At 39.9% G+C, this 27,577-nt stretch overlaps 1 protein-coding gene across 1 annotated transcript; it reads left to right on the top strand.

Moving 5' to 3' along the window:
* Nucleotides 1–12,704: 12,704 nt before the first annotated feature.
* On the top strand, nt 12,705–18,214 carry LOC125254023 (extracellular calcium-sensing receptor-like). Its single transcript, XM_048168379.1, has 6 exons — nt 12,705–13,243; nt 13,488–13,779; nt 13,895–14,722; nt 16,100–16,327; nt 16,496–16,619; nt 16,733–18,214. Exons 1-6 carry the CDS (start codon nt 13,023–13,025, stop codon nt 17,644–17,646), a joined length of 2,607 nt encoding a protein of 868 aa, XP_048024336.1. The 5' UTR covers nt 12,705–13,022; the 3' UTR covers nt 17,647–18,214.
* Nucleotides 18,215–27,577: the final 9,363 nt, after the last annotated feature.

The following is a 27,577-nucleotide window of genomic DNA, read 5'->3' as shown; positions in this document are numbered from 1 at the left end:
GAACGCATTTAAAGGATTAGTTCACTTTCTAATTAACATTTCCTGATAATTTACTCACCCCCATGTCATCCAAGATGTTCATGTCTTTCTTTCTTCAGTCGAAAAGAAATTAATGTTTTTGATGAAAACATTCCAGGATTTTTCTCCATATAGTGGACTTCAATGGAGCCCAAATGGTTGAAGGTCAAAATTACAGTTTACAGCGATCCCAGACGAGAAATTAAGGTCTTATCTAGAGAAACCATCTAAAAAATTTTTTTAATTTTATACGTTTTAACCATAAATGCTCATCTTGAACTAGCTCTCTTCTCTTCTCTATTTGAATTCCAGCAGTGTAGACACTGCTAAGTGTATTACTGCCCTCCACAGGTCAAAGTTTGAACTAAATTGTCATATACAAATTCTAGTGCAAGTATATAACAATTAGTTCAAACTTTGACCTGTGGAGGGCAGCAATACACTTAGCAGTGTCTACACTGCTGGAATTCAAATAGAGAAGAAGAAGAAAAGAGCTAGTTCAAGATGAGCATTTATTGTTAAAACTTCTATAATTAATTAATTTATTTTTTAAAGAAAATGAGCGATGGTTTCTCTAGATAAGACCTTATTCCTCATCTGGGATCATGTAGAACGCTTTGAAGCTGCAATGAAACTGTAATTTTGACCTTCAACCATTTGGAGGCCATTGAAGTCCACTATATGGAGAAAAATCAAAAACCTTAATTTCTTTTCGACTTAAGATAGAAAGACATGAACATCTTGGATGACATGGGGGTGAGTAAATTATCAGGAAATTTTAATTTGAAAGTGAACTAATCCTTTAATCTTTCAGTCTTTCCTAATGGAATTTATGTGCTTATTTGGAAATGTGCTTTTTAACGATTATTTGATAATTATTTTCACCTCATTATATTTAGTTGAATAGTCCGTGCTGTTAAATTAGTTTGTATCATACTGTGCCAAACTGAGTGACGTTCAGCGCCGGTCAGCGCCATCATTAACATTTTATAAAGCCTGTTAGCGATTTAAAGCATGTTAACACATTGCAAAAAGTCAACTAATATAAAATAAACATTTATTCACCTAGTATAATAACAGTAAGTTATCTCTCCCTCGTGTCCCGCATTGTCCCGCAAAATCAGGTCTACTGACCTGCAACAGAGCAAGAGCCAGGTGGTCACCCTAACACCAGCAAAGCCCCTGGAGGCGGAAATCTTGTGGTGCCTGAAGCTTACTGAGTCCCACTGGTCATACAGGTCATCAGAACAAAGTGGTATGTAGCTACAACCTAGTTATAATTAAAAATTATTTTTAAAGTGTAGCCTATGTTAGGTAACAAAAGGGGTCGGAAATGACACAATTGAAAATGTAGCTAATTAGTTTGCGAGCTAATTACTAATAACTCTTGACAAATTCTGAGCCTCTGCAAATGGTATTTAGTCGTGTATTTAAACTCATAGATTTGTGTCAATTAATCATTATTTAAAGTTTTAATCAATGTTGTATTAATATTGTAGGTTAATTGAAAAGACTGACAACAGGCCTTTGAAATTAAATAAGGCAATTAAATCTAGCTTCCAGTCCAGCTTTGTTGGGGTCTTTAGCACCATATCTTAAACAGATGCGTGATAAAAGATACATTTTCCATGTTAATCATTATTTGTCCTAACCAGCCATGACATGACAAAGAATTGTTTTTTAAATGGTTTCTATATAATTTCAGTTAACATTACCTTTTCTGAAACCTTTGGGAAGTCTGAAACCCAAATGTTCACATACTTCTGCACACAAGGTTACTTCACATTTTAAAGGGTTAGTTCACTCAAAAATTAAAATTATGTAATTTATTACTCCCTCATGTCGCTCTACACCCGTAAGACCTTCATTCATCTTCAGAACACAAATTAAGATATTTTTGATAAAATCCAATGGCTCAGTGAGGCCTCTATTGCCAGCAAGTTAAATTACACTTTCAAACATCCAGAAAGGTACTTAAGATATATTTAAAACAGTTCATGTGACTTCAGTGGTTCAACCTTAATATTATAAAGCGACAAGAATACTTTTTGTGCGCCAAAAAAACAAAATAATGACTTTTCAACAATATCTAGTGATGGCCGATTTCAAAACACTGCTTCATGAAGCTTCAAAGCTTTACAAATCTTTTGTTTCAAATCAACTGCCAAAGTCATGCGAAACATTGAAATTTCAAAACACTTATGATGTAACAGAGCCTTGTTTACTGAAATCGTGACTTTGGTGCTCCGAATCACATTCAAAACAAATATTCATAAAGCTTCGAATCTTGGATTATTATATTAATATTGGATTAATAATCATATATATCATATAATAATTATATAAATCATAAAATAATTCCAAGTAATTATCATTAAAGCTGGACAATTTCATTGTTACATTTTTTTTTTTTTTTTTTTCACTATATAGTGACCTTTAATTTGGAAGATGAGAAACTGGGGAAGTGACTTTATTGTGTTGGATGTTTCAGTTCATTTAGCTCACATCTGATTGGCCCAATTTTGGTTTGAGATCTCTGAACCAGTACATAAACTGCCCTGGAGCAGGTTTGCTGTGGAACATAAGTTACTATGGTGATGAACACCGCTAAAAGCCAAGTCACTTTCATGGTACCTAAAACCCAGGATTGGCACAAACTAATCTGAAATTTACCTGGCTAGGCAGCTAATCCGGCTTCATGGTACAGGCCCCTGGGCTTTAATTCGAATCAGGTGTGTGTTCCTGTTTGAACAGAACAAAACCTTCACCCACACTGGTCCTATTGATGGTGGGCATCTGGTAAAAATTCCAAGATGAATCTTTTCATGCTCTTGAGCAAGGCGTTTCACCCCAGAATCTCTACAGGTGCACTGCAATGTATAAAACATTTTAATCAAGACAGTTGTTTAAAGTTATTATTTCTACATTTCAGATTTTGTTGTCATAAAGTGCAATCTAGACTGCAGACAAGCAGCATATTTTCACTGTTGGTACTGCACATCCACATTAATCAGGGATGCTCTGATTAAACATATCACAAGTTGCAAAAATACATCATCCAGACAGCCTCCACCCACAGAGCCAACAGCACCACCTCCACCTCCATCCCCAGCAGCACCACCTCCTTGCTGGTTCACATGAACAGAAAATGTTGTGAATTAGGATTTATTGCTGGATCAATGTGCACTGACCACTACAGTATTCTTGTCAGAGAATACAGAGTCATGTCTCAATGATAGCCTTTTAATGATTGCTCTGGCATCAACATAGATGGACATATGCAAGGTTTTCTAGAACAATAAAATAAAAATAATAATTAGCAGATGAATCAATTGTCACATTATAGATATAAATAATAAACAACATAAAATATCTTCTTCTTATACAAGTCACAGCGATCTATTGCTATATTTAACTTCAAAGGATTGACGGCATACAATACAGCGCGTCATTCACGAGCGGTAAATAGGTCGCATTAATATAATTAAATAAACTTAGATACAGCATCTGCAACAAATCTACTTGCAATATAACATTTATATTCAAATAACACTGGACTTACTTGTCCGTTACTCATACAATGTCCTTATAATGCGAGCAATCCGGAGAACTTTCCAGTCAGAACGGCTGATGCAACTCTATAGTGCTACGCTTATTCTCAGTCTATTAAATCAGCGTAGGCTGCGCAACTGCGCAGATTGTGCACTATTCCATCACGTGCAGCGTTAATTTTGTGCGCATGTTCATCATTATGCCAAACATGAAGAATTCAGAACAGCCGCCCCCACATTTGAGCAGCAAATGTGTCAAGTAGTAGAATTCTTTATGTTTGTAGATTTTCCGTATTATCTGGAAGTCCTGGAAGAGGGACAAGGCGGGCTACAGGTCGTGTGTAGATTTTATCCCGTACTTGAATTTCAACAGTTCGTATGCAGCCATCTCTGCTCGGAATGAGTTTCACCACACGACCTATAGGCCATTGGGCTCGTGGTAGATTGGGGTCAATTATCATTACCACTGTATCCAGAGTAAGGGGCTCTGTTGGTTTCTGCCATTTGTAGCGGGAATGAAGGGTTGGCAGGTAATCTCATAGGTAACGGATCCAAAACTGATCTATTAAGTTCTGACAATGCCGCCATCTATGGCGTCCGATGGTTTCAGAAGCATAAACCGCTTGTGGCAAAGAAGCGTCCCGCCGCCCCATGAGAAGCATATTTGGTGTTATAGGGTCGGGATTAGCCACGTCAGCTGAAACGTATCCGAGAGGCTTTGAATTAAGAATACCTTCCACTTCAACTAGGATGGTGTGAAGTACGTCTTCTGACAGTGATTGAGTTCCCACAGCGACTTGGAGTGCACTCTTGATGGAACGAATCTCCCGCTCCCATGCTCCTCCGAAGTGTGGTGCATTAGGGGGATTGAATTTGAAATCAATCTGGTAACTTACCAGTTTTTGTTGAAGCTGTGGTTCCAATTCCTTGAAAGCTGTCTGGAGTTCCCTGTCTGCTCCTTTGAAATTCGTGCCTTGATCAGAAATTATTTCTGCTGGTTTGCCTCGCCGGGCAATGAACCTGCGGAGGGCTAGTAAGAAGGCATCTGAATCCAGTGAATTAAGAAGATCCAAATGAATGGCACGTGTCGTCAGGCACTTAAAAATCACTCCCCACCGTTTCTCATTTCGTCTGCCTATCTTCGCAATGAATGGCCCAAAACAGTCAACACCTGTTGAGAAGAAAGGTGGGCGGAAGATGCGGAGGCGAGCCATTGGCAAATCTGCCATTTGAGGTACTTTAGGCTGTGCTCTCCATTTTTGACATTCTGGGCAGTGAAGTTGGTACTTTTTAATGACTTGTCGACCTCTCAAGATCCAATACTGTCTTCTGATTTCGGCGAATAATCTTTCAGAGCCAGCATGTAGCAGCCGTTCATCATAGTCTTTAATAAGAAGCATGGTAGCAGGATGACGAGGATCAAGGACAATGGGATGGATATCAAGGTCACTGACCTGCTGTAACTGCCGTAGCCTCCCCCCTACTCTGATGAGATCTGTTGTTTGGTCCAGCTCTGGTGCTAGATTTCTGAGTTTGCTGCTGATATGAACTGGCTGGCCTGCTCTTAGAGATACAAGCTCTTCTGAAAAACTTTGTGCTTGGCAGGCTCGCAGGAGAATAGCTTCTGCTTCACGGTAACTGTTAATCAACTGAGTCTGGTTTGGCTCTGCCGCCCCATGGCATTGCTGACGTACAGCCTCGACAAGGTCCGTCCATGAATCAAACTGGTTTGCATCTGGAATATTCTGCAGTACTGATGCAAAACTGCAGAATGTCAGACCTTTCAGTTCGTTGGACTTAGATGACTGAGTGATGTGTGGTTTCTTAGGCCATTTATCTGGAGCTTGCAGAAGGAAAGATGGCCCGTTACTCCATCTGCTGGGTACAGTAAGCTCTAGAAGTGTTTTGCCTCGTGTCAGGTCGTCAGCTGGGTTATTAAGTGAGTCGACATAACGCCATGATCGCTGATCTGTCAGTTCCTGTATTTCTGATACTCGAGTGCCGACAAATACCTTGAACCGGCATGACTCTGATTGTAGCCATTCTAGGACAGTTGTAGAGTCCGTCCATAGTGTGGTCTGTTGCAAGTAGGATGACAATTCTGTCTGGATTAATTTTGCCAGCTGTGCTCCGGCCAGCGCCGCACACAATTCTAATCGTGGCATAGTCTGTTGACGTTTAGGGGCCACTTTAGACCTGGCCATAATGAATGAGACATTGGTGAGGCCCTCATGAGTTGTAGAAAGGTATGCTACCGCTCCATACGCCCTTTCTGATGCATCACAGAAAACATGGAGGTGATGCTCAAGTCCAGGATTATCCATTGCTACGGGAACATAGCAACGCGGGATTGAAACTGTGCTGAGGTGTGGTAATTCACTCTCCCAGATGTTCCAAGACTCACGCAGATCTGCAGGGAGGTCTGGATCATCCCAGTCTCTTTTCTTTGACCACAGCTGCTGTATGAGAATCTTGGCTCTGGTGGTATAAGGCGTAATGAAACCCAAAGGGTCATACTGACTCGCTAGTATCTTGTAAACTGTTCGCATTGTCAATACTGAATGCTCTATAGGTCTGTATCTGTAACCCAGTGTGTCTGTTTCACAATTCCAGCAGAGTCCTAATGTGGGTTCTTGAAGGTCACACCGATGGTGTTCCAGCCACAGTTCCATGTCCTGGGATCTAGCATCAGATGGTAAGTGAGCCACTACTGATGATCGGTTGCTCGTCCACTGCCTAATTTCAAATCCACCATCCGCCATTATTGCCCGCAAGTCATCCAGTCTAGTCTTGGCTGCTGCAGCAGTAGGTAGACTCTCCAGACAATTATCAACATAGAAACTGGATTCGACAGACTGGATGAGGTCAGGAGTGCTGTGTGGGTGTTCTTTGATGTGTTTTTGTAGTGCATAAATAGCACAGCAGGGACTACTGGTCGTCCCAAAAGGCAGCACCTGCCATTCATATACTTGTGGTGGAATCTCCCGTTGCAAATCCCGCCAAAGGAATCTCAGTAAGGGTCTGTCCTCGGGTAACAGGCGAACCTGGTGAAACATACCCTTTATGTCTCCACTGATTGCAACACTGTGCTGTCGAAATCGCAGTAGGACCCCAAGGAGGGATGGTCCCAGGTTTGGTCCTGGCAGCAGCTGCTCATTAAGGGACGTACCCTTGTATACAAATGAACAATTGAACACCAGACGTGCCTTTCCATTATGGTAGACAAGGTGATGTGGCAGATACCAAGACTCCTCGGATTCATTAACTTCTTTAGCCGTGATCTCTTTTACATAACCTGCTTGAATCAGTCTATTCATCTCACCTCGATAGGCAGCTGCCTTCTCTGGTTGATCTTTGAGTCTCCTTTCGGTACTGCGGAGATTAGCAAGCACAGATTCTTGCGGAGCATTTAGCTTGGGGGAATCATCAGTTCTTAATAAGGGAGTGGCATAGCGTTGAATTCCGTCGATTGACACCCTACAGGTCTTGCTGTCCAGGATTTTAATAGACTCTTGGTCCTGTTTAGAACGAGTCATCAGCTTTTCACTGCGGTAAGGTAGAGAATCTAGCTGCCACAGTCGTTCGACATCTCTATAGAGGGTGTCATATGTTGCTGATGCGGTGATAAAATAACTCTGAGTAGAAGTTGCTCGATTTTGAAGACCTTCAGGGCCTTGAAGAGCCCAGCCTAGTTTTGTGCGGACTGCAACTGGTCCAACCTGAGTGGCTACATGAACGGTTTTCACCGCAGTGATCAGAGGGCTATTATCTGAGCCAATCAGCAACAAGGGCTGAACATTCTTGAATGACTGCAATGGAATATCTCTCAAGTGGGCGTATCGACGTCGAAGAGCTTTGATTGGGTAGCTCTGTTCCACTAGATCTAACCCATCTGCAGTGAAGGCATTCTGGATTCTGTACCTGACTCCTGGATTGGTTCTGGAGGACACATCAAAGGTAACAACTGAGCCAGCTAGGAATGTGACATCAGGACGGATAGTGCGTAGGGCTAGGGTTTCTTCTTTCCCTTCCAGGTGAAGCTGTTGAGCAGCAGCAGGTAAAAGCATGGTACGTTCTGCACCGTCATCTAATATTGCAAAGGTCTCAATTGTTCTGTCCTTATTATGTAAAAGCACAGGTACAACCTTCAGTAGTACTCGACCTGAGGGACTGGAAGGTGTGAGGTAGATCCTACTGTTTAACGCGCTGGTGGGCTTAACCTTGGCTCTCTGTTCAGCGATTCCATGGAGGACTTGGAGATGTATCTCACCACAGATTCCACATGGTTTCTTTAGGTTACAGTCCTCTGGACGGTGTGAACGGCCGCATTTCCAGCATCGTTTCCCTTCTGATATCCAATGCATGAGGTTTTCTGTAGATTGCTCCTTTATTTCAGAGCACTGGGTTATGTAATGCTCTTTGCTGTGACAGAATAGACAATGGACTTTGGATTTCTTCCATTGAGGGGGCTGAGGTACCGGCTTAGGTGCCTTGACAACTTGAGGCTCTGTTCCATGGTAGACTGAAGCACCCTGTCCTTTTGATCGAGTTGAAGCCCTTCCCTGAAGTGAGTAGGAGGATTTCTCTCTCTGATAACGTTCAACTAGTCTACTGGATAGACGCTGTTGTTGAGCTTTACCCTGCAGCCAACCAGAGAAGTCCTGAAGATTATATGGATTGAGACTGGCGACATTCAGCTTGCCTTGCATTTGTAGGAACTCAATGAAGTTGTCTCTGAGATACTTGGGAAGTTTGCTGAGGAGCCTGTCTACATGGGAACAACAGCTGAGTTCAATGCCTCTTGGGCCCTCCAGGGACAGCAACATACTCACAAGAAGATGAACCCTTAGGGCAAATGACTGCAAACTACTAGCGTCACCGACTTTCACATCTGGAGCGTTGAGTATGGCTGCTATTTCGCTCTGTGCTAATTGATGTGGCTGTCCGTAATGCAACTGTAGAGCCTGCATTGCTGCTGTATATGGCCGAGCTTCATGTCGACAAGACTGTCCAATCATTTGAGCCTCTGGAAGCTTAAGATGTTCAAGTAGCACGTGATATTTGTATTTCTCTGACAGCTCAGGATGAGAGTCTAGTAGATTATCCAAAGCTAGTTTCAGATTAGCGAAATCCTTTTCACTGTCTACAGCAAAGTCTGGTATGGAAGGTTTTGGCGCTCCATATAAATTAATAGGAGGTGGAGGAGCTGCCTGATAATTGCCATACTGTGGCCAAGTTACTTGTTGTGCTGGGTAGTGATCACTGTGTGCACCAGGATAATTGGGCTGACAGTCAGTATAAACCAAAGGTACAGGGCGTTGCATCGAATGTAATCCAGTTGGAGGATTCGTAGCCCATTGCTGCTTGGACCAAAAGGGGGCGCCCTCAACTCCTAAGCACCTTCTAAGTTCAGGAGGTGACTTTCCTTCATATTGACTTTGTGGGAGTAACTGTCCTTGTAGAGCAGTATCAGGAGCTGTAGGGAATTGTGGAGACACAAAGCATGATGATGGAATCGAGTGGACTGAACTCATTTCATTCAGTGGAAGTGTTTGCTGGGCAGACTGAGTTCTTATGGCACCATGGACCACATTCTGCATAACTGGGACATGTGAGATCGGAGGTAATTCGGCTGTTCTTTGTTTGGGAGTCATTATATCAGGCTGAGATTCTGGAAAATTAACTGGTGTCTTTGTGAATTTTGGAGCAGTCGAGGAAATGTTATGAACAGACTCAGGGGAAAGTACTCCCTTCTGTGATGCTATATCAGCTTCTTGGAGTGAGAGGTTGTCTGCTTCCTCCTCCAATAAGAAAGCATTAATCCGTTTTAACATATCCTGTCGACGCTGCTGCCTTTTCTCATAAAGAGACAGTCTGCTTGTAAGCTGTGCAATCTCAGCTGACTCCTCCCTCTCAGTTGCAGAAATGTTCTCCATCAATTCTCTCAGGGATATTTTATCCTTTGATTGGACCTGTTCTGCTTTGCGTACTGGTGTAGACATACTCGGCGAGGATACTGATTTTTCCCCAGCTCTGTTCACTGTAGAAGGCTTTGGCTGTGTTTCTAGTGAGCATGGTGCTGACCTTGGAAAATTATAGTCCACAACGTAGTCCTCCAGGTGCTTAGGAAGCTTACTTTGTCTCACTGGTCTCCCAGCTGAATGATCTGGACTGGACGGGTTATCATCAGGCAATGACATATCTGTAGTAGTCAGCTCCGGCTCGAAGTACCATGTTGTGAATTAGGATTTATTGCTGGATCAATGTGCACTGACCGCTACAGTATTCTTGTCAGAGAATACAGAGTCATGTCTCAATGATAGCCTTTTAATGATTGCTCTGGCATCAACATAGATGGACATATGCAAGGTTTTCTAGAACAATAAAATAAAAATAATAATTAGCAGATGAATCAATTGTCACATTATAGATATAAATAATAAACAACATAAAATATCTTCTTCTTATACAAGTCACAGCGATCTATTGCTATATTTAACTTCAAAGGATTGACGGCATACAATACAGCGCGTCATTCACGAGCGGTAAATAGGTCGCATTAATATAATTAAATAAACTTAGATACAGCATCTGCAACAAATCTACTTGCAATATAACATTTATATTCAAATAACACTGGACTTACTTGTCCGTTACTCATACAATGTCCTTATAATGCGAGCAATCCGGAGAACTTTCCAGTCAGAACGGCTGATGCAACTCTATAGTGCTACGCTTATTCTCAGTCTATTAAATCAGCGTAGGCTGCGCAACTGCGCAGATTGTGCACTATTCCATCACGTGCAGCGTTAATTTTGTGCGCATGTTCGTCATTATGCCAAACATGAAGAATTCAGAACAGAAAACACAAAGGGTAACATAAATTTCAGCTAAATGGCACCTGTCGTGTCAATGCATTGAAGTCACTAATGGCATCTTTGCTGTTGATAAATCATTACGTACACTCCTATACATGTTCAGGAAAAAACATGTGGTGCAAGCCAAAACATCACTTGTAAATTGGATGAATGCAAGACAAATGCTGAATTTAGTCAGAAGTGAGTTATGAGTACATGCATCTTAAGTCTTTGCTCTTCAGAATGGACACCGCATCCATCATTTTGGAGAAGGAGGTGCTTTCAGAGATGGTTGGTGTGAAGATATTTGGGGAAGCAAGGAAGCAAAGCTGCTTAAGCTGCCAAAAAGCAGCTGATGCAGGTGCTCCACTTTCTGTTGAGGGCCTCCTTCTAAAAGTCATTTTCAATATATGAACCAAAGATAACACACCACAGCAGACTGGGCAATAATATACGGTATGATTATAATATAAAAATGAATACATAGCAACACACTCTGTCCTGAAAAATAAATAAACAAACAAATAAATAAATTATTGTACATTATAAAACCTGATGGAAGAATGTTTTGTAGCTCAAGATGTTGTAGCAAATTAGCTCAAATGAAATATGAATAATTAATCATAACTAGTTATAATAAATTAGAAATATATGGATCAGTAAATAAAATTAACTTAATGTAATAAAATTAATATTACAATCAATTAACCTGTTTGGCCAATGAACACTCAGTGTTAATTGTTTATTCATTCTAAGAAATATTCATTTCCAGGTTAAGGAAAATAACCATCTTATGTACAGTACTACTAAGAGCATGTAGTCAGGATCTGCATGATTAAGGACTCCAGTATATGAGCATGAAACACAGACAACTTTACTTTATACATGACATGAACAATACTTTAACTAGACTAAACACTTAAAGCTGCAGTCTGTAACTTTTTTTTTGGTTAAAAATGATCCAAATTCAATTTTTGAGCAAGTACATATCCAGCCAGTGTTCAAAACTATCTCCTTATCTTAGCTCGACTCACAACAGTAAGCCTGTAATAATGTTTTATAATAAGAGTGACCTGGTGGATTTCCGTGGGAAATTCAAGCATGCAGCCGTTCGTCTTTGCATCATTACGTCACGTCTGTAAACAGAAAAGAGTCCAGGCTAGTCGGCTTTATCAAGTGAGGATGCTTGTTGTACCAGATCATTTATAGCCTTTTCTCACTGCAGCTGAAATAATTAAACTTATCATTTTGATGGCGGATTATAATCCAGAAAGGTCCAAATGACAATCATCAGTGACAACTGGAGATTCACCGATTGTCAAAAAGCAAAAGACTTTGGACTATGGAGTGGCTACAGAAATAAACACTAAATACACATAGTCACGCAATGCTTATGTTGTTAACATTAACAATTTGAGAACAAAGTATAACAACAATAATAATTTGCAAGGTTTGATGTGATATGAGCCAAGCGATCGTTAGATTTAATCACCATGGCAGCGCGATTTATTGTAGGCTAATGCTTTCCCCCTCAGTTGGTCAGTTGGTACTTACTTGTTCAGATGACATTTTCCGGTGAAAATTCCTACTTTGGTCATACTTCAAGACTACAATCTGTGATTCTGAAGTACAGTATCCACACCGGTGTGCTGACTGACAGCAAACATTAGATTCATCCAAGCTGCCGTGCCGTGCCGATGCACAATTAACGTAAAGATAATAATTCTGCATATGACTGCAATCGCAGGTTTCAAACAGAGATGGCGACAAAGAGGAAAAATGCCGGACTGCAGCTTTAAACTACTCTAACATTCAGTTACAGCATTGTTTGAAATTCAGCAGATCGACAGATCATAAATAACACCTGTTATTAAAAAAAATAGATTGGTTCTCTGATAGAGAAGAGATTATTCAGGAAAAATTGACCACTGAATATTGCGATGGATCAATCAGAATTGTATTTCAGACATGTTTAATAATATTTCAAATTATTTTAAAATAACAGACATTAGATGAATAAAAAACTTGTTCTTTACTATAAGCATATGTCAATCATCCAGTTTGATAAATTATTTATACCTTAGTATTACCACTTGTCACTGTATGATTTTAAGGCAGGGTTTTTTTATTTTTTTTCGTTTTTTTTTTTTTTTTTTTTCAAAAGTTAAGTGCAAGACTGACATCTAGAGGACATTCTAATGAAAAACACAGTCAAGAAAACATGGACAAATAGATATAATATAATTGATATTATATTTCTAATTTTTGTCACCTCAGCATCTCTAAATAATCTTTTACAATCTCCCTGAGCAACAAATCACTGTGAATGCATAAAATATACATTTTTCCATCAGTACTGTTTTCTTGCCCCTGACCCACCCATTAAAGAACTGGTTCTATCATAAAAAAAATAAAAATAAAAAAAAACATCCAAAAGTTGTCATTACTTTACATAGATTAGAAAAACAGTGATAGGAGGGTAACATCCTGATTTCCAGGGACGCCCACTTAGCATCTCCTGCTCATTTAAAGCAACAGCCATGCAACCTTTATCATAAATTAGTGAGCTGAGTGGTTGAATAGCTCAGAAATAGAGATGTGGTTCACTCTGAACATCTGCCTGTATCTGTCTTTTAGCTTTATTTTGGCAGCTTCGATACTCAGATCAGACATGTGTCAGCTCCAAGGACACTTCAGGTTAAATGGAATGTACAAGAATGGAGATTTTATATTTGGAGGCCTGTTTGATGTTGATTTCCTCACAGTGTTCCCAGAGCTGAGCTTCAGAACTGAGCCAGAACCACCATACTGTGAGCAGTGAGTCTAGAGTGGATATGGACACTAATACGAGGCTGAAATAAAAAGTTTTCTTTTTAAAACTATGAAAATATACCTCAAAAATATTTTTGCAAAACATCTTGAATTCAATGTTAATTGCCATTGTAAATGTGTTCAAATTATGTTTTACTGCTTAATTACTGTAATTGATTCCTTATTTAAACTATTCTGGAAAGGTAATTGGCAGTACAAATAATATCAACATTCTCTTGCTTTTTCATAGATTTGACATGGAGAGCTTCCAGCAGGCACAGACCATGGCTTTTGCAATAGATGAGATCAATAAGAATCCAAACATGCTTCCTAACATAACTCTTGGTTACCATGTTTATGACAACTGTATGATGCTAGGGATGGCATTCCGGGCTGCCATATCCCTGGCCAGTGGGACAGAAGAGTTCTTCTCAAACCAAAACTGCACTGGCCCACCACCAGTGATTGGAATTGTGGGGGATTCAAGTTCAACTGCTTCTATTGCGATTTCCAGTATTCTGGGGCTGTTTCGAGTACCTATAGTAAGATTGGATGAAAGAAAAAAGGGTTTCTTATATGTTTTTGTATGAAAAAAAAAAAAAGTTTCATAAGTACTGATCATTTTTTGTTGGGTTTTCTGTCTTCCTCTCTAATTAGGTTAGTCACTATGCCACCTGCTCCTGTTTGAGTGACAGGAAAAAGTACCCCTCTTTCTTCAGAACTATTCCCAGTGATGCCTTCCAGGTGCGGGCTATGGTTCAGATTTTAAAATATTTTGGATGGACCTGGGTTGGTCTCGTCTACAGTGATGATGACTATGGCATCTATGCTGCTCAGTCCTTCCATCAAGAAATGCAGCTGTTTGGAGGCTGTGTTGCTTTTTCTGAAATCCTTCCCCATGATAACAACCACAGAGATATTCAGCATATAACAGCAGTGATTAAGGCCTCTACAGCTAGAGTGGTGGTTGTTTTTTCCACTCCATCCTTTTTGATACCTTTGTTGGATGAGGTGGTGTTGCAGAACATGACAGGCAGACAGTGGATTGCCAGTGAAGCTTGGGCCACCTCTCTTGTAAATCACGCTCCACGTTTATTTTCCTTTCTAAGAGGCACACTGGGGATCGCCATCAGGCGTGGAGAGATCCAAGGGCTTCATGAATTTCTGCTACATCTCCATTCCAGCAATGATCCAAAAAATAACATGTTAAGGATCTTTTGGGAGAAAATGTTTGGGTGCAGTTTTGAAACTGGGAGTAAAGAGACAGATGGAGAGCAAGTCAAAAAGGTGTGTACCGGACAGGAGGATCTGAGCACAACAGACACACCATACACTGATGTTTCAGAGCTGAGGGCCTCTTATAATGTGTATAAGGCAGTTTATTCCCTGGCACATGCGCTTCATGACCTGATGCAGTGTGAGGAGGGTAGAGGACCATTCCATGGTAACAGCTGTGCTGACATAACAAACCTGAAACCTTGGCAGGTAAGACCCACAGGTATAGTGCAGATTCTCTCCAGGCATATACACTGTGTTCCAAATTATATAATTATAATTATAAGTTATGTATCAGTGGGATTTCAGTACAATAAATACTGAAATCTGAATGATTTAGAGCACAACAGAACTCGTTCAGTTACAGGCTTATTAAGGAAAGTTTCTGTCAAACAAGTTAATTGTATTAAAAGGGCAGCTATACAAAAAATAAAAATAAAAAATGCCAGTGTTGAGCAACAAACAGGTATTTGAAGCTGCTGGTGTCACTGGAGTCTCAAAAACCTCTCCAAGCAGGCTGGCAGTTAAGCGTAAAGTTGCATTTCAGCCACCCCTAACCAAAGCTCGCAAAGTGAAATGTTTACAGTGGGTGAAGAAATACATTTTCAAACAGTTTTATTGCTGTGGTGGTTTTTGCAGCATGGGATAGTGCGTTGTCCTAAATGAAAATAATTTTATTTCAGAAGGCTCTATCTTTCTTTTATACCATATCAGAAAATGGTCAGTTGTAAACTCCACATATCTGACAAAGGTCATTTTGACACCCTCAGAGACCCTAAATAGACCTTTCATGTCACTTCCCAATATTTCAGCCCAAATTATCATCTGCTAGCTCCTTGCTGATGTCACAGTAAATAAAACTATTTAAAAATTAGTCTTTATGTAGTTCCAAACCCACTGTAAATGTGTCTCTTTGTGAGTTTTGGTTAGAGGAGGCTGAAATACAACTTTACGCACAACTGCCAGCCTGCTTGGAGAGGTTCTTGAGACCCCAGAGACACCAGCAGCTTCAAACCTGTTTGCTGCTCAACAGTAGCTTTTTTATATTTTAAATACAATTATTATTATTATTTTTTTTTTTTTTTTTTTACAGAAACTTTCCTTCATAAGCCTTTATCTGACTGAGTTCTCTTGTGCTGTAAATAACTCACAAATCTTATGATAATTCGATAATCTCCATTCGGTTTTCACACAGTATTAGTTGTTTTCATGTCTTCTGCATAACATTGCACCAGTTCATGTTTTCATGCATCTTCAGAAAGATCTTTCTTTCTCTCCATATTGCATGTACATTAGTAGACCTGGAAAACAATTTAACAAACCTGTCTGAGATTGATACGAGTTTTCTAAAAAGATATGGAGAAATAAAACAAACAATCAAACACTTTCTTTGAAAAACTAAAATCTTTGAATCTGTTTATTTTAACTGAATATGTTTATTGTACTGAAATTCTGCTCATATGTCACTTGCATAATAATTTGGAACACAGTGTACAAGAAATGATTTTGAAAAGTAAAATACGTGCGGTACATTAATCAAAATTTCACATAAACATATAACACCTGTCCTGTCTACAAACTGTACAGCTGGTTCACTACCTCCAGAAAGTGAACTTCACCACATACTTTGGGGATCATGTGTCATTTGATGAGAATGGAGATGCTCTGCCTATCTATGATGTGATGAACTGGCAGCCAGGCTCTGATGGGTCAATAATGGTCCAAGCTGTTGGTGTAGTAAATGAAGAGGCAGCAACAGGGATGGTGCTCACACTGGATGACGATGCATTATATTGGAACTTTGAGTCAAAACAAGTAACTAACACTGCAAGTTAATGTCATCCCTTTTGCAGATATAACCTAAAAATAGTCACATTTTTGAAAAGATAAATAAGAAAGAAGTAATGGAAAGGCCAAGCTTGTCATTGGGTAAAAGAGGTGACAGACAAACACATGACTAACAACAGATGATGTCTCTTTCAGATCCCAAGGTCAGTGTGCAGTGAGAGCTGCCCCCCAGGCACAAGGCGAGCCACAAGGAAGGGCCTTCCTATTTGCTGTTTTGACTGCCTCCCATGCAGAGATGGATTGATTTCTAATACAACAGGTGAGATGATTATTGTTGGTGAATTTTAATATAATTTTATTTTTAATATAATTTTAATTTTAAAGTACTTTACGCTTAAAATCCTCACCATCTTTCTTTTTCTTAAATCACAGATGCAAATGAATGCACAGTGTGTCCAGATGAGTTCTGGTCCAATCCAGATAGGGATCAGTGTGTCCCCAAAGAAGTAGAGTTTCTGTCCTATGAGGATCCTCTGGGCATCTCTCTGACCACTGCATCTCTGCTTGGCACCTGCTTCTGTGCTCTTGTGATGGTCATCTTTACTCATCACCGTAACACTCCCATAGTACGAGCCAACAATTCAGAGCTCAGCTTCCTTCTGCTGTTGTCACTCAAACTGTGTTTTCTGTGTGTACTGCTGTTCATTGGTCAGCCGCAGCGGTGGACATGTCAGTTAAGACATGCTGTGTTTGGCATAAGCTTTGTCCTGTGCATCTCCAGCATCCTGGTCAAGACTATGGTGGTAATAGCTGTGTTTAAGTCATCTCGACCAGAGGGCAAAAATGCGTTAAAATGGTTTGGAGCAGCTCAACAAAGATGCACAGTTCTGGTCCTAACAGCCATCCAGGTTGTGATATGTGCAGTCTGGCTATCAACTGCCTCTCCAACACCCCATAAAAACAACCAGTATATCCGCTCTAAAATAGTATATGAATGTGCTATTGGCTCAGTGGCCGGTTTTTCTATGCTGCTGGGCTACATTGGACTGCTGGCAGCAGTAAGCTTCATGTTAGCCTTCCTGGCGAGAAATCTTCCAGATAATTTTAATGAAGCAAAGTTCATCACTTTCAGTATGTTGATCTTCTGTGCTGTGTGGATTGCTTTTGTTCCAGCATATGTGAGCTCACCAGGGAAATATGCAGTAGCTGTGGAAATATTTGCCATTTTAGCTTCTAGTTTTGGATTACTGGTGGCCATATTTGCCCCAAAGTGCTACATCATCCTTTTACATCCAGAAAGAAACACTAAAAAAGCCATCATGGGAAGAGATACACAAAAGAAATGATGATTTATTAACAAAGTTTGGTAGGAGCACATTCAGATAATCTACTCAATCAATGCAAGAGGAGGCATATAGAGCTGACTAAACAGTCTGTTCTACAACAGTTTTTCCAACATCCCTCCTCCACCCCAACTCTTCAATCTCGATTATTCCTATTTCGGCCAGCAGCCAGGGATGGGGATGGGAGGGGTCATTTGGGGTTTCAACTCAAACAAATAAGTAAAATGTTTGTAATGCCTGCTGTTTTGTAGTATCGTAATTATTAACATTAGGCATATAACGGTAAACATATTTTGTACAGGAAAAAGTTCAGTATGGAGATTTCAGTTTGGCATGCATGTTTTCCAAACGAATACATTACGAGTGCATTGTTTTAACTGCACTTTGACTTTTATATACAGCTGTGATAAAAAAGTTTGCTGCTTCAGAATTTGCAGATTCCTTTTAAACATGTTTGGGTCCCACTTTATATTAAGTGGCCTTAACTACTATGTACTTACATTTAAATTAATCATTTGATACAATGCACTTATTGTGTACATACATGTTTTTACATTGTACTTATATTTTAAAAACACCTGCATGTAATTAGATCTGTAATTAATTTCTGTAATTACATTAATAATTACACTGTTGACCCATCTCTTACACCTTACCCCTACCCTTAAACCTACCCATACCACCAAAGCTTTCCCTAACTTTACCCGTATCCCACCTCAATAGCAGCAAAAGTGTTTTGCAATTCAATATGAACCCAATAAGTACATTGTACTTATTTTTTGATGTAAGTACATAGTAGTTAAAGCCACTTATTATAAAGTGGGACCCATGTTTGTATTGTATACTGGAAAACAATAATAAGCATTTCATAAGTTTTAAAAGCTTTTATTGGAAAAATATTTAATATGTGCAAAGAGTCAACATTTACATTTACCCTTCTTCAAAACCTCTGCAATTTGTTCTGACATGCTGGATGGCTTCTGTGCCAAATCCTGACTGATGGCAATCCATTCTTACCTAATTACTGTAATGCTTAAAGCTGATTACAGTTTGTGAACTTCTGCCTGTTCACTTGCCTTTTGAGGATTGACTACAAGTTCTCTCTGGGATTAAGATCTGGGGAGTTGCCTGGCCACAAGTCCAAAATTGTACATGTAATGATCTCCAAGCCACTTCATTATCACTCTTGGCTTGTCACATGAGTAAACTGATTTCACCAAGTAGAACATGTTCCTAAATCAACATCTTTGTTGATCCTGGAACAACATTCCAATCAACCAATCAGATTTGAGGAACAAGTTTACATTTTAAGTCAAGTTTACATTTTTTTGTCAACCAGGTTTGATGGTTCTACATCAGTGTTAATCACCTATCATTTACCTCTGATTTTATGGATAAGTAAGGGGTAGGGTTAAATTTAGTCATAGGGATAGGGTTAGGACTAAAAGGTAACACTTTACAATAAGGTTCATTAGTTAACATTAATTAACTACATTAGTTAACATGAACTAATAATGAACTGCACTTATACAGCATTTATTAATCTTTGTTAATGTTAATTTCAACATGTACTATATACTAATACATTATTAAAATCTTAACATTACTTAATGCACTGTGAAATAACATGAACAAACAATGAACAACTGTATTTTCATCAAATACAAGTTCTGGCATGAAACTCTAATGGGCAGGCTAATAGGTCCTTTAACTCAACCTGCTCATAATCACATCATTATCTATAGGACACAGATGATTGGTTCCTGCTGTATTAGTAGCCAATGAGCTGCGTGCTCAATCTTTAAATACATGAGTTAGCATTTGCTTAGCAGTGTAGCGTTTCAGAAATCATCTAAGATAAAAAATGGGTTTTTATACTATATCACTGTGCGTTTTTGCGTAGTCACTCTGTCGATTCTGTGTCAGGTCAACAGTCTGTTTAATGCTTAGAGAGAATTACTAAGCATTTTAGCAGCTAGCGCATATGCAATGTTGTATAAGAATACAGAGACAAGCTTGCTGAACTTTAAATGGAAACAGGTTTCGCCTTTGTATTCACATTCTAACAAATCTACAGCAAATATTTTGTACAGCAGCATGGATAACAAATTCAGATAGCAATGTAGCGAATATCAACAACAATAGAACGCAGCAGCCATTGCGGTGTGTACCATGTACAGGCCTAAAGTTACCTGTTGCTAATTTGAGTGAGATGAGTTTTGTGTCGGCTAATGAATTGATCATGCAATGTGAATATTATCATGATTAAAATGCAAATAATGTTTTCATCTTATTTACATACTAAGTACGCAAGAAGCTGTTTTCGGATTTATATTGGGCATATACTATTAACTACAGGACGAACAGCGATTTTGCAATGTCTGTATGTTACCGTCATCTAATTAATAGATTTCATGTAGAATGATATTTATAATTTCAACTCAATTAGAGTGTGCCAAGGCAGTTCCATGTATTCTCAAACGAAGCAAGAGTGCCTCAGTTGATGCTTTAATGTGTATTTTGTGTTATAATCTGTATAGTATACTTGTGCTCTGGATAACATTCGGTGTTTTCTATATGCGGTGTGTTGCAGCGGCAGGCAGTGTGGCTGATTTATGGATAAACATTGTTGATCTGAGCTGTGGCTGCATGTCTGTCAGAAATCACTCTCTCTGCTTAAAATGCTGAGGTACTTGTTAACTAGGAGATACTTTGTAAATAGGGTCCCACTTTATATTAAGTGGCCTTAACTACTAAGTACTTACATCAAAAAATAAGTACAATGTACTTATTGGGTTCATATTGCATTGCAAAACACTTTTGCTGCTATTGAGGTGGAATACGGGTAAGGTTAGCGAAAGCTTTGGTGGTATGGGTAAGGGTTAAGGGATGGGTCAACAGTGTAATTATAAATGTAATTACAGAAATGAATTACAGATGTAATTGCAGGTGTTTTTAAGATATAAGTACAATGTAAAAACATGTATGTACACAATAAGTGCATTGTATCAAATGATTAATTTAAATGTAAGTACATAGTAGTTAAGGCCACTTAATATAAAGTGGGTCCGTAAATAGGAGATACTTTGCAATGTGGACAGCTCATTGACGTAGCGGAACTTCCGAGTTCGCTACTGAGATGAGTGAATGTTTGCACGCTCTCGCGGCCATTTGTGTTTATGCTACGAGGACCAACAGTCGGTCGCACGCTGTGGAAGCGATGTTATGGGATTCACTGTCAAATTGCATCAAATGACATAACCATTGTATGGGACAAATATATTATAGTAATGCATTAGCATGCAACTCAGACAAGATAGAAATATTGATTCAAATATTTTGAGTTTTTATTGAAATCTCATTCATATATTGACTTGTACAACTAAATGTTTCGCAGTATTGCTATTCTTATGGTGGAGACGTTGCTTGTGCAGCATCTGTATTAAAGCACCCTCACTAAATTCTGGGAAATTTCCGGATTCTGTAACCGGGCTGGGCATTCATGTCATAAACCTTTTCTTTTAATCTATGAAACATAACGAAACATAACAACTATGCTTATTTGTCTTAGAAGGGTGTTTACAGTCTGCACTGATGTAGGAATAAAATACAAGCATACAGCAGCAGTGATATGTATTTTATACAGCAGCAAGCCATCACTTCAACTAAGCATAGAGGACATGAGAATGTATTGACATTCAACCGGGGCTCATTTATTTGCTCAACTTTCAACAACACTTCAAGGCTGTTTTCATGTACCTACGTGTGTTTCGGGCTGCGTCAGCTGATGCGTGTTAATCATGCTCATTAATTTTCCGTTCATCTGAATGAGTTTACTTTTATAATAGGAGAATACAGGGTTTGACAATGAAATTATCAAACGATGCTACATCATTATACTGTTATTTGCTCAGGTGGTCGTAGAGGATTTCTTATCTCTATTAGCCTTCAACGTTTTACTATTTGTTAAAGCCACATATAATGCACGTCCTAATTGGTATGTTTGAGCCTTTTGGCTCAGACACACATAGTCATAGGCCACTAGAGTTAAGCCATTCGGAGTGGTAGCCCAGGCACACATAGTCTAATAGGCAATAAAGCAGCAGCAGCGTAGCAGATCTATTCCGCCAAGACCAAACACATCTACATTGTCATACCCATTACCAATGCCAAACACTCAGAGTTGGTATGACAGAACTAACATTAAACGAAGATCAGTAAATGCAGTAACAAATGTATTGCTCATGGTTAGTTCACTTAATATATTTGCTAATGTTTAACTAATGAACCTTATTGTAAAGTGTTACCGACAAAATTTTCAGACAGAAATGTTGTTCCATGATCAACAAAATATGCTAAATCAGTAGCATGTCTTAGTTGACAAAATCATGGTGACCGAACGCTGTACAACCTGAATGCTGCATATAAACTGTTGATAGTGTTGCCATAGAAATGCAACATGGAAGGAGACTGGATTAGCAAAAACAAAACAAAAAAACAACAACACTGTGGTACGCAGGGAGGGAGACAAGAGGCCATTTCTTTGGATGAATGTCAAAGGTCAGCTAATGTTTACCATATGTGTCCTTAACCCTTTCAAGCGTGAGTTTAAAATATTCTAACTGACCCCCTAGAGTGAGTTTTTTTAAGGTGACCGTTATTTTAGAACGTTTGCCCTTATTGTTTCCATGGCGACATGTCTTGCATGTCACGAGCGCTGAACGCTGCCACAATAACACTGTATGACAGATGGATCGCTATTATTTTGTTTTTCCTTTTTTATTTAAAATTTTCACAAACTTGCTTACCATGTCATCAACTATATGATATTCAGATTCTCAAGTCAATGTCAATTTTATTTCTATAGCACAACTACACACAACACCAGTTGACCAGTGTGCTTAACATCAATGCAAAAGACAAATAAAATGTGTGTATATATATATATATATATATATATATATATATATATATATATATATATACTTTTAAGCTTTGATTTTGGAATACGTAACATTCTCTGATTAGACGACCGGAGAGACACAACTGAATTTTCTGTCAGTAAATCAGAAAGGTAAGGAGGGGCCAAAACATTTAAAGATTTAAATACTAAAAGAAGAATTTTAAAATCAACCAGTAACCAGTGCAAAGACCAGAGCACTGGAGTAATATGGTCCCGTTTTTTAGTACTTCTCAAAAGTCTTGCTGCCACATTTTGTACAATCTGTAACTGGGATAAAGCTGTTTGGCTAATCCCGTAATACAGTGAATTGCAATAGTCTAGCCTTGATGTTAAAAATACATTAATTATTCTTTCAAAATTTTTAAAAGATAAAACAGGTTTTACTTTAGCTAAAAGACGAAGCTGAAAAAAAAAAAAACTGGATTTGACTACTGAATATATCTGCAGATATATTGCACTGTAGATGCAGATGCAATCGCACTCTGTTTTTCGCTGAGGAGACAACTGTAAGTCTGCACTGTAGCGAGGGCACCGTTCCCCTCTTCAGGGAGTGAGGGTTATATACGTAACCGAGACTTTCCCTTTTAGTCGGTCACGTTCGCCGTACGTCATTAGTGACCAACGAATTGGGATCCCAAATAAAACGCCATAGTTACTGACCCCTTCCAGTGCCCAGCGTAAGCTCCAGCCACCCGGTGCACCTGAAGGGCAGAGAAGGGGGCAAGCTTATACTGAGAGAGTCTACTGCTGTTCCTCAAGACTTAGACAACACTGGGGAAGCGAACCCGTAGGGGACGCTGCGGAGGCCACAACCTACCCTGCAGGGGAGGAATTTACGTGGAAATACACATTTGGACTGGCCGTGGGCAGTATGCATATGGAGTCCCTGGGATGGCTCCAGCCTAGAGATAGTGGGAGACTCATCTGACAGGTGACAGCAGAGGTGGCTCTGCTAAGGGAAAGACATGGGCTCACCGTGGAGAGTTGACCGTGGACAATACACATATGGGACCACTCATATGGTACCCAGCTAAACATCAACGTTGATGACGAAATGTCCGCAATGTCCGAGCCACAAGGGGAGGCAGAGGAACTCGACAGGGTTCGCCAAGCATGGAACTACTGGAGTAATAATAGATGCACATTTCCGCCCCAGGGGGCTGGAATGGCATTGCAAGCCAACACTAGAACGGGTTCTTCACGTTACTGGCTACTGGAAGCGAGTACACGGGAAGATACCAGTTCCACACGAAGGCTATTGAATCTAGCGAACATATTGGGTGTCGCCCAGCCCACAGCTCTACAGATATCTGTCAGCTGGGTGACGTGCACCAGCACCCAGGAAGAGGCAACTCCTCTGGTGGAGTGAGCTCTTAACCCAAGCAGGCAAAGCACGCCTTGGGACTGATAAGCCAAGGCGATGGCGTCCACTATCCAGTGGGCCATCCTCTGCTTGGAGACAGCCTTTCCCTTCTGCTGGCCTCCGTAACAGACAAAGAGCTGATCTGAGGTCCTAAAGCTTCGCGTTCTATCCACGTATAGGCGCAGAGCATGGACGGGACAGAGCAAAGCCAGGGCTGGGTCTCCCTCCTCCGAAGGCAGCACTTGCAGGTTCACTACCTGATCTCTGAAGGGAGTGATAGGGACCTTGGGCACATATCCAGGCCGGGGTCTCAGGATAATGTGAGAGTCACCGGGCCCGAATTCTAGGCGTGATTCGTCGACCGAAAATGCGTGCAGGTCCCCTACCCTCTTCACAGAGGCCAATACAACCAGGAGGATGGTCTTAAGGGACAGTACTTTTAACTCAGCTGACTGCAAAACCTCAAAGGGATGACCCTGGAAAGATGTAAGTACCAGGGAGAGATCCCAAGAGGGTATAGAGAAAGGGTGAGGTGGATTCAGTCTCCTCGCCCTCCTCAGGAACCTGACGATCAGGTCATGCTTCCCCAACGACTTACCTTCAACTGCATCGTAATGTGGGCGGCAATAGTGGCAACATACACTTCGAGGGTGGAGGGAGACAGCCTTCGCTCCAAGCCCTCTTGCAGGAAGGAAAGCACAGACCTGATCGAACATGATCGGGGGTCCTCTCGGTGAGAGGAACACCATTCAACAAACAGGTTCCACTTCAATGCATAGAGGTTCCTTGTGGAAGGAGCTCTAGTGGAAGTGATAGTGTCTACAACCGACTGGGGGAGATCACTTTGAACCTCCGCGTCCCGTCCAGGGACCACACATGGAGTTTTCACAGGTCGGGACGCAGGTGCCAGAGGGTGCCCCATCTGTGACTTTGCACAGGAGCTGTGCGAGAAGGCTCACTGGGGGAAATGCATATTTTCCCCTTCCGTCCACAAAGTGAGGGTGCGTAGGCAGTTCGGTGTAACGGGGACACGGAACGTACCGCACTGCCACGCCCATTTCAGGACATGGTCGTGAAGCCAGTGTTGAAGCGGCCTCATATGACTGTGGCTGCGGATGCCATATGCCCCAGGAGCCTCTGAAAAAGTTTCAGTGGGGCCGCTGTCCTGCGCTTGAGCGTACTCAGGCAGTTCGCACAACTGCTCCCACTCCTGTCAAATCGCATGCTTTTGATGGGTCAGTGTGCAATCAGACGTCCGTCCAGGTGTATGTGAATACTTTGGCTTGCCATACACGGCCCCTATGGCTGCATCTCCATTTCTCCAATTATGGTCTAGGCCACGGGTCAAACAGAAAATGCGTGCTGCGTTAATAAAATTAGTGCTGTTAACTCCCTGAGGTCCGAAAACGCGCCGGTGCATTTTGCAGGATTTTTTTCACATTGCAGCAAAACAGACTTAAAATACTCCGTCATTTCTTGTCATAGAGACATAAGTAATATATCAAGTGAAACTATAGAATGTCTAAACACAATGTTGTGCTTTTTGTAAAATAAAGAAAACTAACATGATGCGTGATCTCTCCTCTCCCTCTGAACGAAGTCCAATCTGATAGTTCTCAGAAAATGAACTGTAACTTATGAATACTAATGACAAAAAAAATGACACTTATGTCTAAAGAAACGTTGAAATGTCATGTTTTAAATCGTGCAAGTCAAATCGAAAACAACATTCTGTGTTTATGTAATCTGTATGAAAAGAGAGCCATGTCAGAAGTCCGAGATTCAGCTCATTACCCGCTAATGCGGCCACGCCCACAGAGCCAGCGCTATTCAGAGGCAAATTCAGAGGCAATACATGTATACATTGTCTCAATCGTGTATTTATTGTCTTGAAAAGTGTTTATTTGGATGTTAAAGCCATGGTTAGCGATCTCTAGAAGACATGCCATTAGTTCCTAGTTCCTTTTCTTCTTTATATGAATTTGTGGCCTAAAGGTGTACAGAGCGCCCTCCGGCTGCAAGTATGAATTGAAAACACAGTATCCAGCACTCATAGTGATGCCAATCAATATTACTTCTGAGTATAGAAAATTGACATAAACATATAAGAATCCATCAATATTTCTCCAAATGTGCATGCTTTTAAGCTAAAAGCCTATATGAAATGCCATAGAGGTAACATAATTGTTCAGACACTTTGCATCACAGAAATACATTATATTTTAAAGAATATAATAGAATACCATTATTTTAAATTGTAATAACATTTCACAGTATTGCTGTTTATGATGAGCTGAGACATTACAGAGGGTTTTTTTCACAGCCTACCTGACTGAAAGGCCTCATTAAAATGAATTTGTATTAATGCATTAATTTTGACAGCCCTATATGTGCCCTATATATGAATATATAAACACTACAGAGCATTCATTAGACACTACATCAAAAAAAAACATCAAAAATCATAAAAAGAAGAAAAGAATAAAACAGTACCCAGAACTGTCACAACTTTAAAAATCCAATAATGAAGAAGAGTAGAAAGGTTCCAGTACATTTAATAATAAAACAAAAAAACGAGGGTAACACAAACAACAACTGACCATGGACAGAGGAACCAAAGGAACTTAAGTAGTAGTTCAAACAAGGTTAATAAGGAGACACAGCTGAACTAATAGAACTAATCATATCAGTAGCCATGACAACTCATAAGTAGCAGGAAACTAGACAAAGAAAACACTGAAAATAAAGTCACTAAAAATGAAACTAAACAGAACAGTGACAGGAGCATGCAGTCACAGAAAAAAAGGTAAGTTGTATACAGTAAACATTTTGCAATTGCATAAAAAAGGATTGTAATCACAACTTAGCAGTGCTTGAAGTGGGCCGGTTTGCATAACTGGGACTTCTATATTTTAACCTGTAGCTTACCCTCACTTATTATTGCGTACTTTCACTTCTCACATGTTGCTGGTATGTTGACTGCCCACACCAAAACATCAATTAGGCTATTAATTAATTGTATACATTGTGTTCAGTGCTTTTATAAGCTGTATGAACTGAATGGACCAATTATCTGTGCTTTTTTTTAGCAAAAGATAAATGCATGCCTGACATCTAGAGGACATTCTGAGAAAAATCACTGTCAAGTAGAAGACATGGACAAATTTATATAATATGCTATGGCAATAAAACCAGTTGTTTCTAAACAACCTAAGAAGTAATTCACTGAAAAAAGTCCATTATTTCTTGCCTGTTTTTCTCTCCCAGTTTAAGGATTGATTTAACAAATAAACACATCAGTACTGTTCTTGCAACAAAGTAAACACCAAAGAAAATACCATAGATAATTACTAACCTTTTGGCCATTCCTAGATGTTGGTTGTCCACTGTAGGTGGAAGGTCAATTTGTGTTACTGTTTCTAAACCTTAGAACTCACTACACCTTACTTTCCATAACATTTCTTCTCTGTTTACTTTTATGACCCAGCTAAAAATATATCTGTTTGAAATATATGTTCAATAATGTGGCTTCATGTGGCCTTAATGTGTTTTCAGTGTGTGTTCAAATGTATTTGGCATGCACTATAAAAAACAACCTTGAACCATAG

Source organism: Megalobrama amblycephala, linkage group LG19 (genome assembly GCF_018812025.1).
Source record: "Megalobrama amblycephala isolate DHTTF-2021 linkage group LG19, ASM1881202v1, whole genome shotgun sequence".
In the NCBI taxonomy this organism is placed as follows: Eukaryota; Metazoa; Chordata; class Actinopteri; order Cypriniformes; family Xenocyprididae; genus Megalobrama; species Megalobrama amblycephala.
The sequence above is the reverse complement of the archived record's forward strand: the minus strand, read 5'-3'. Positions and strand labels throughout refer to the sequence as shown.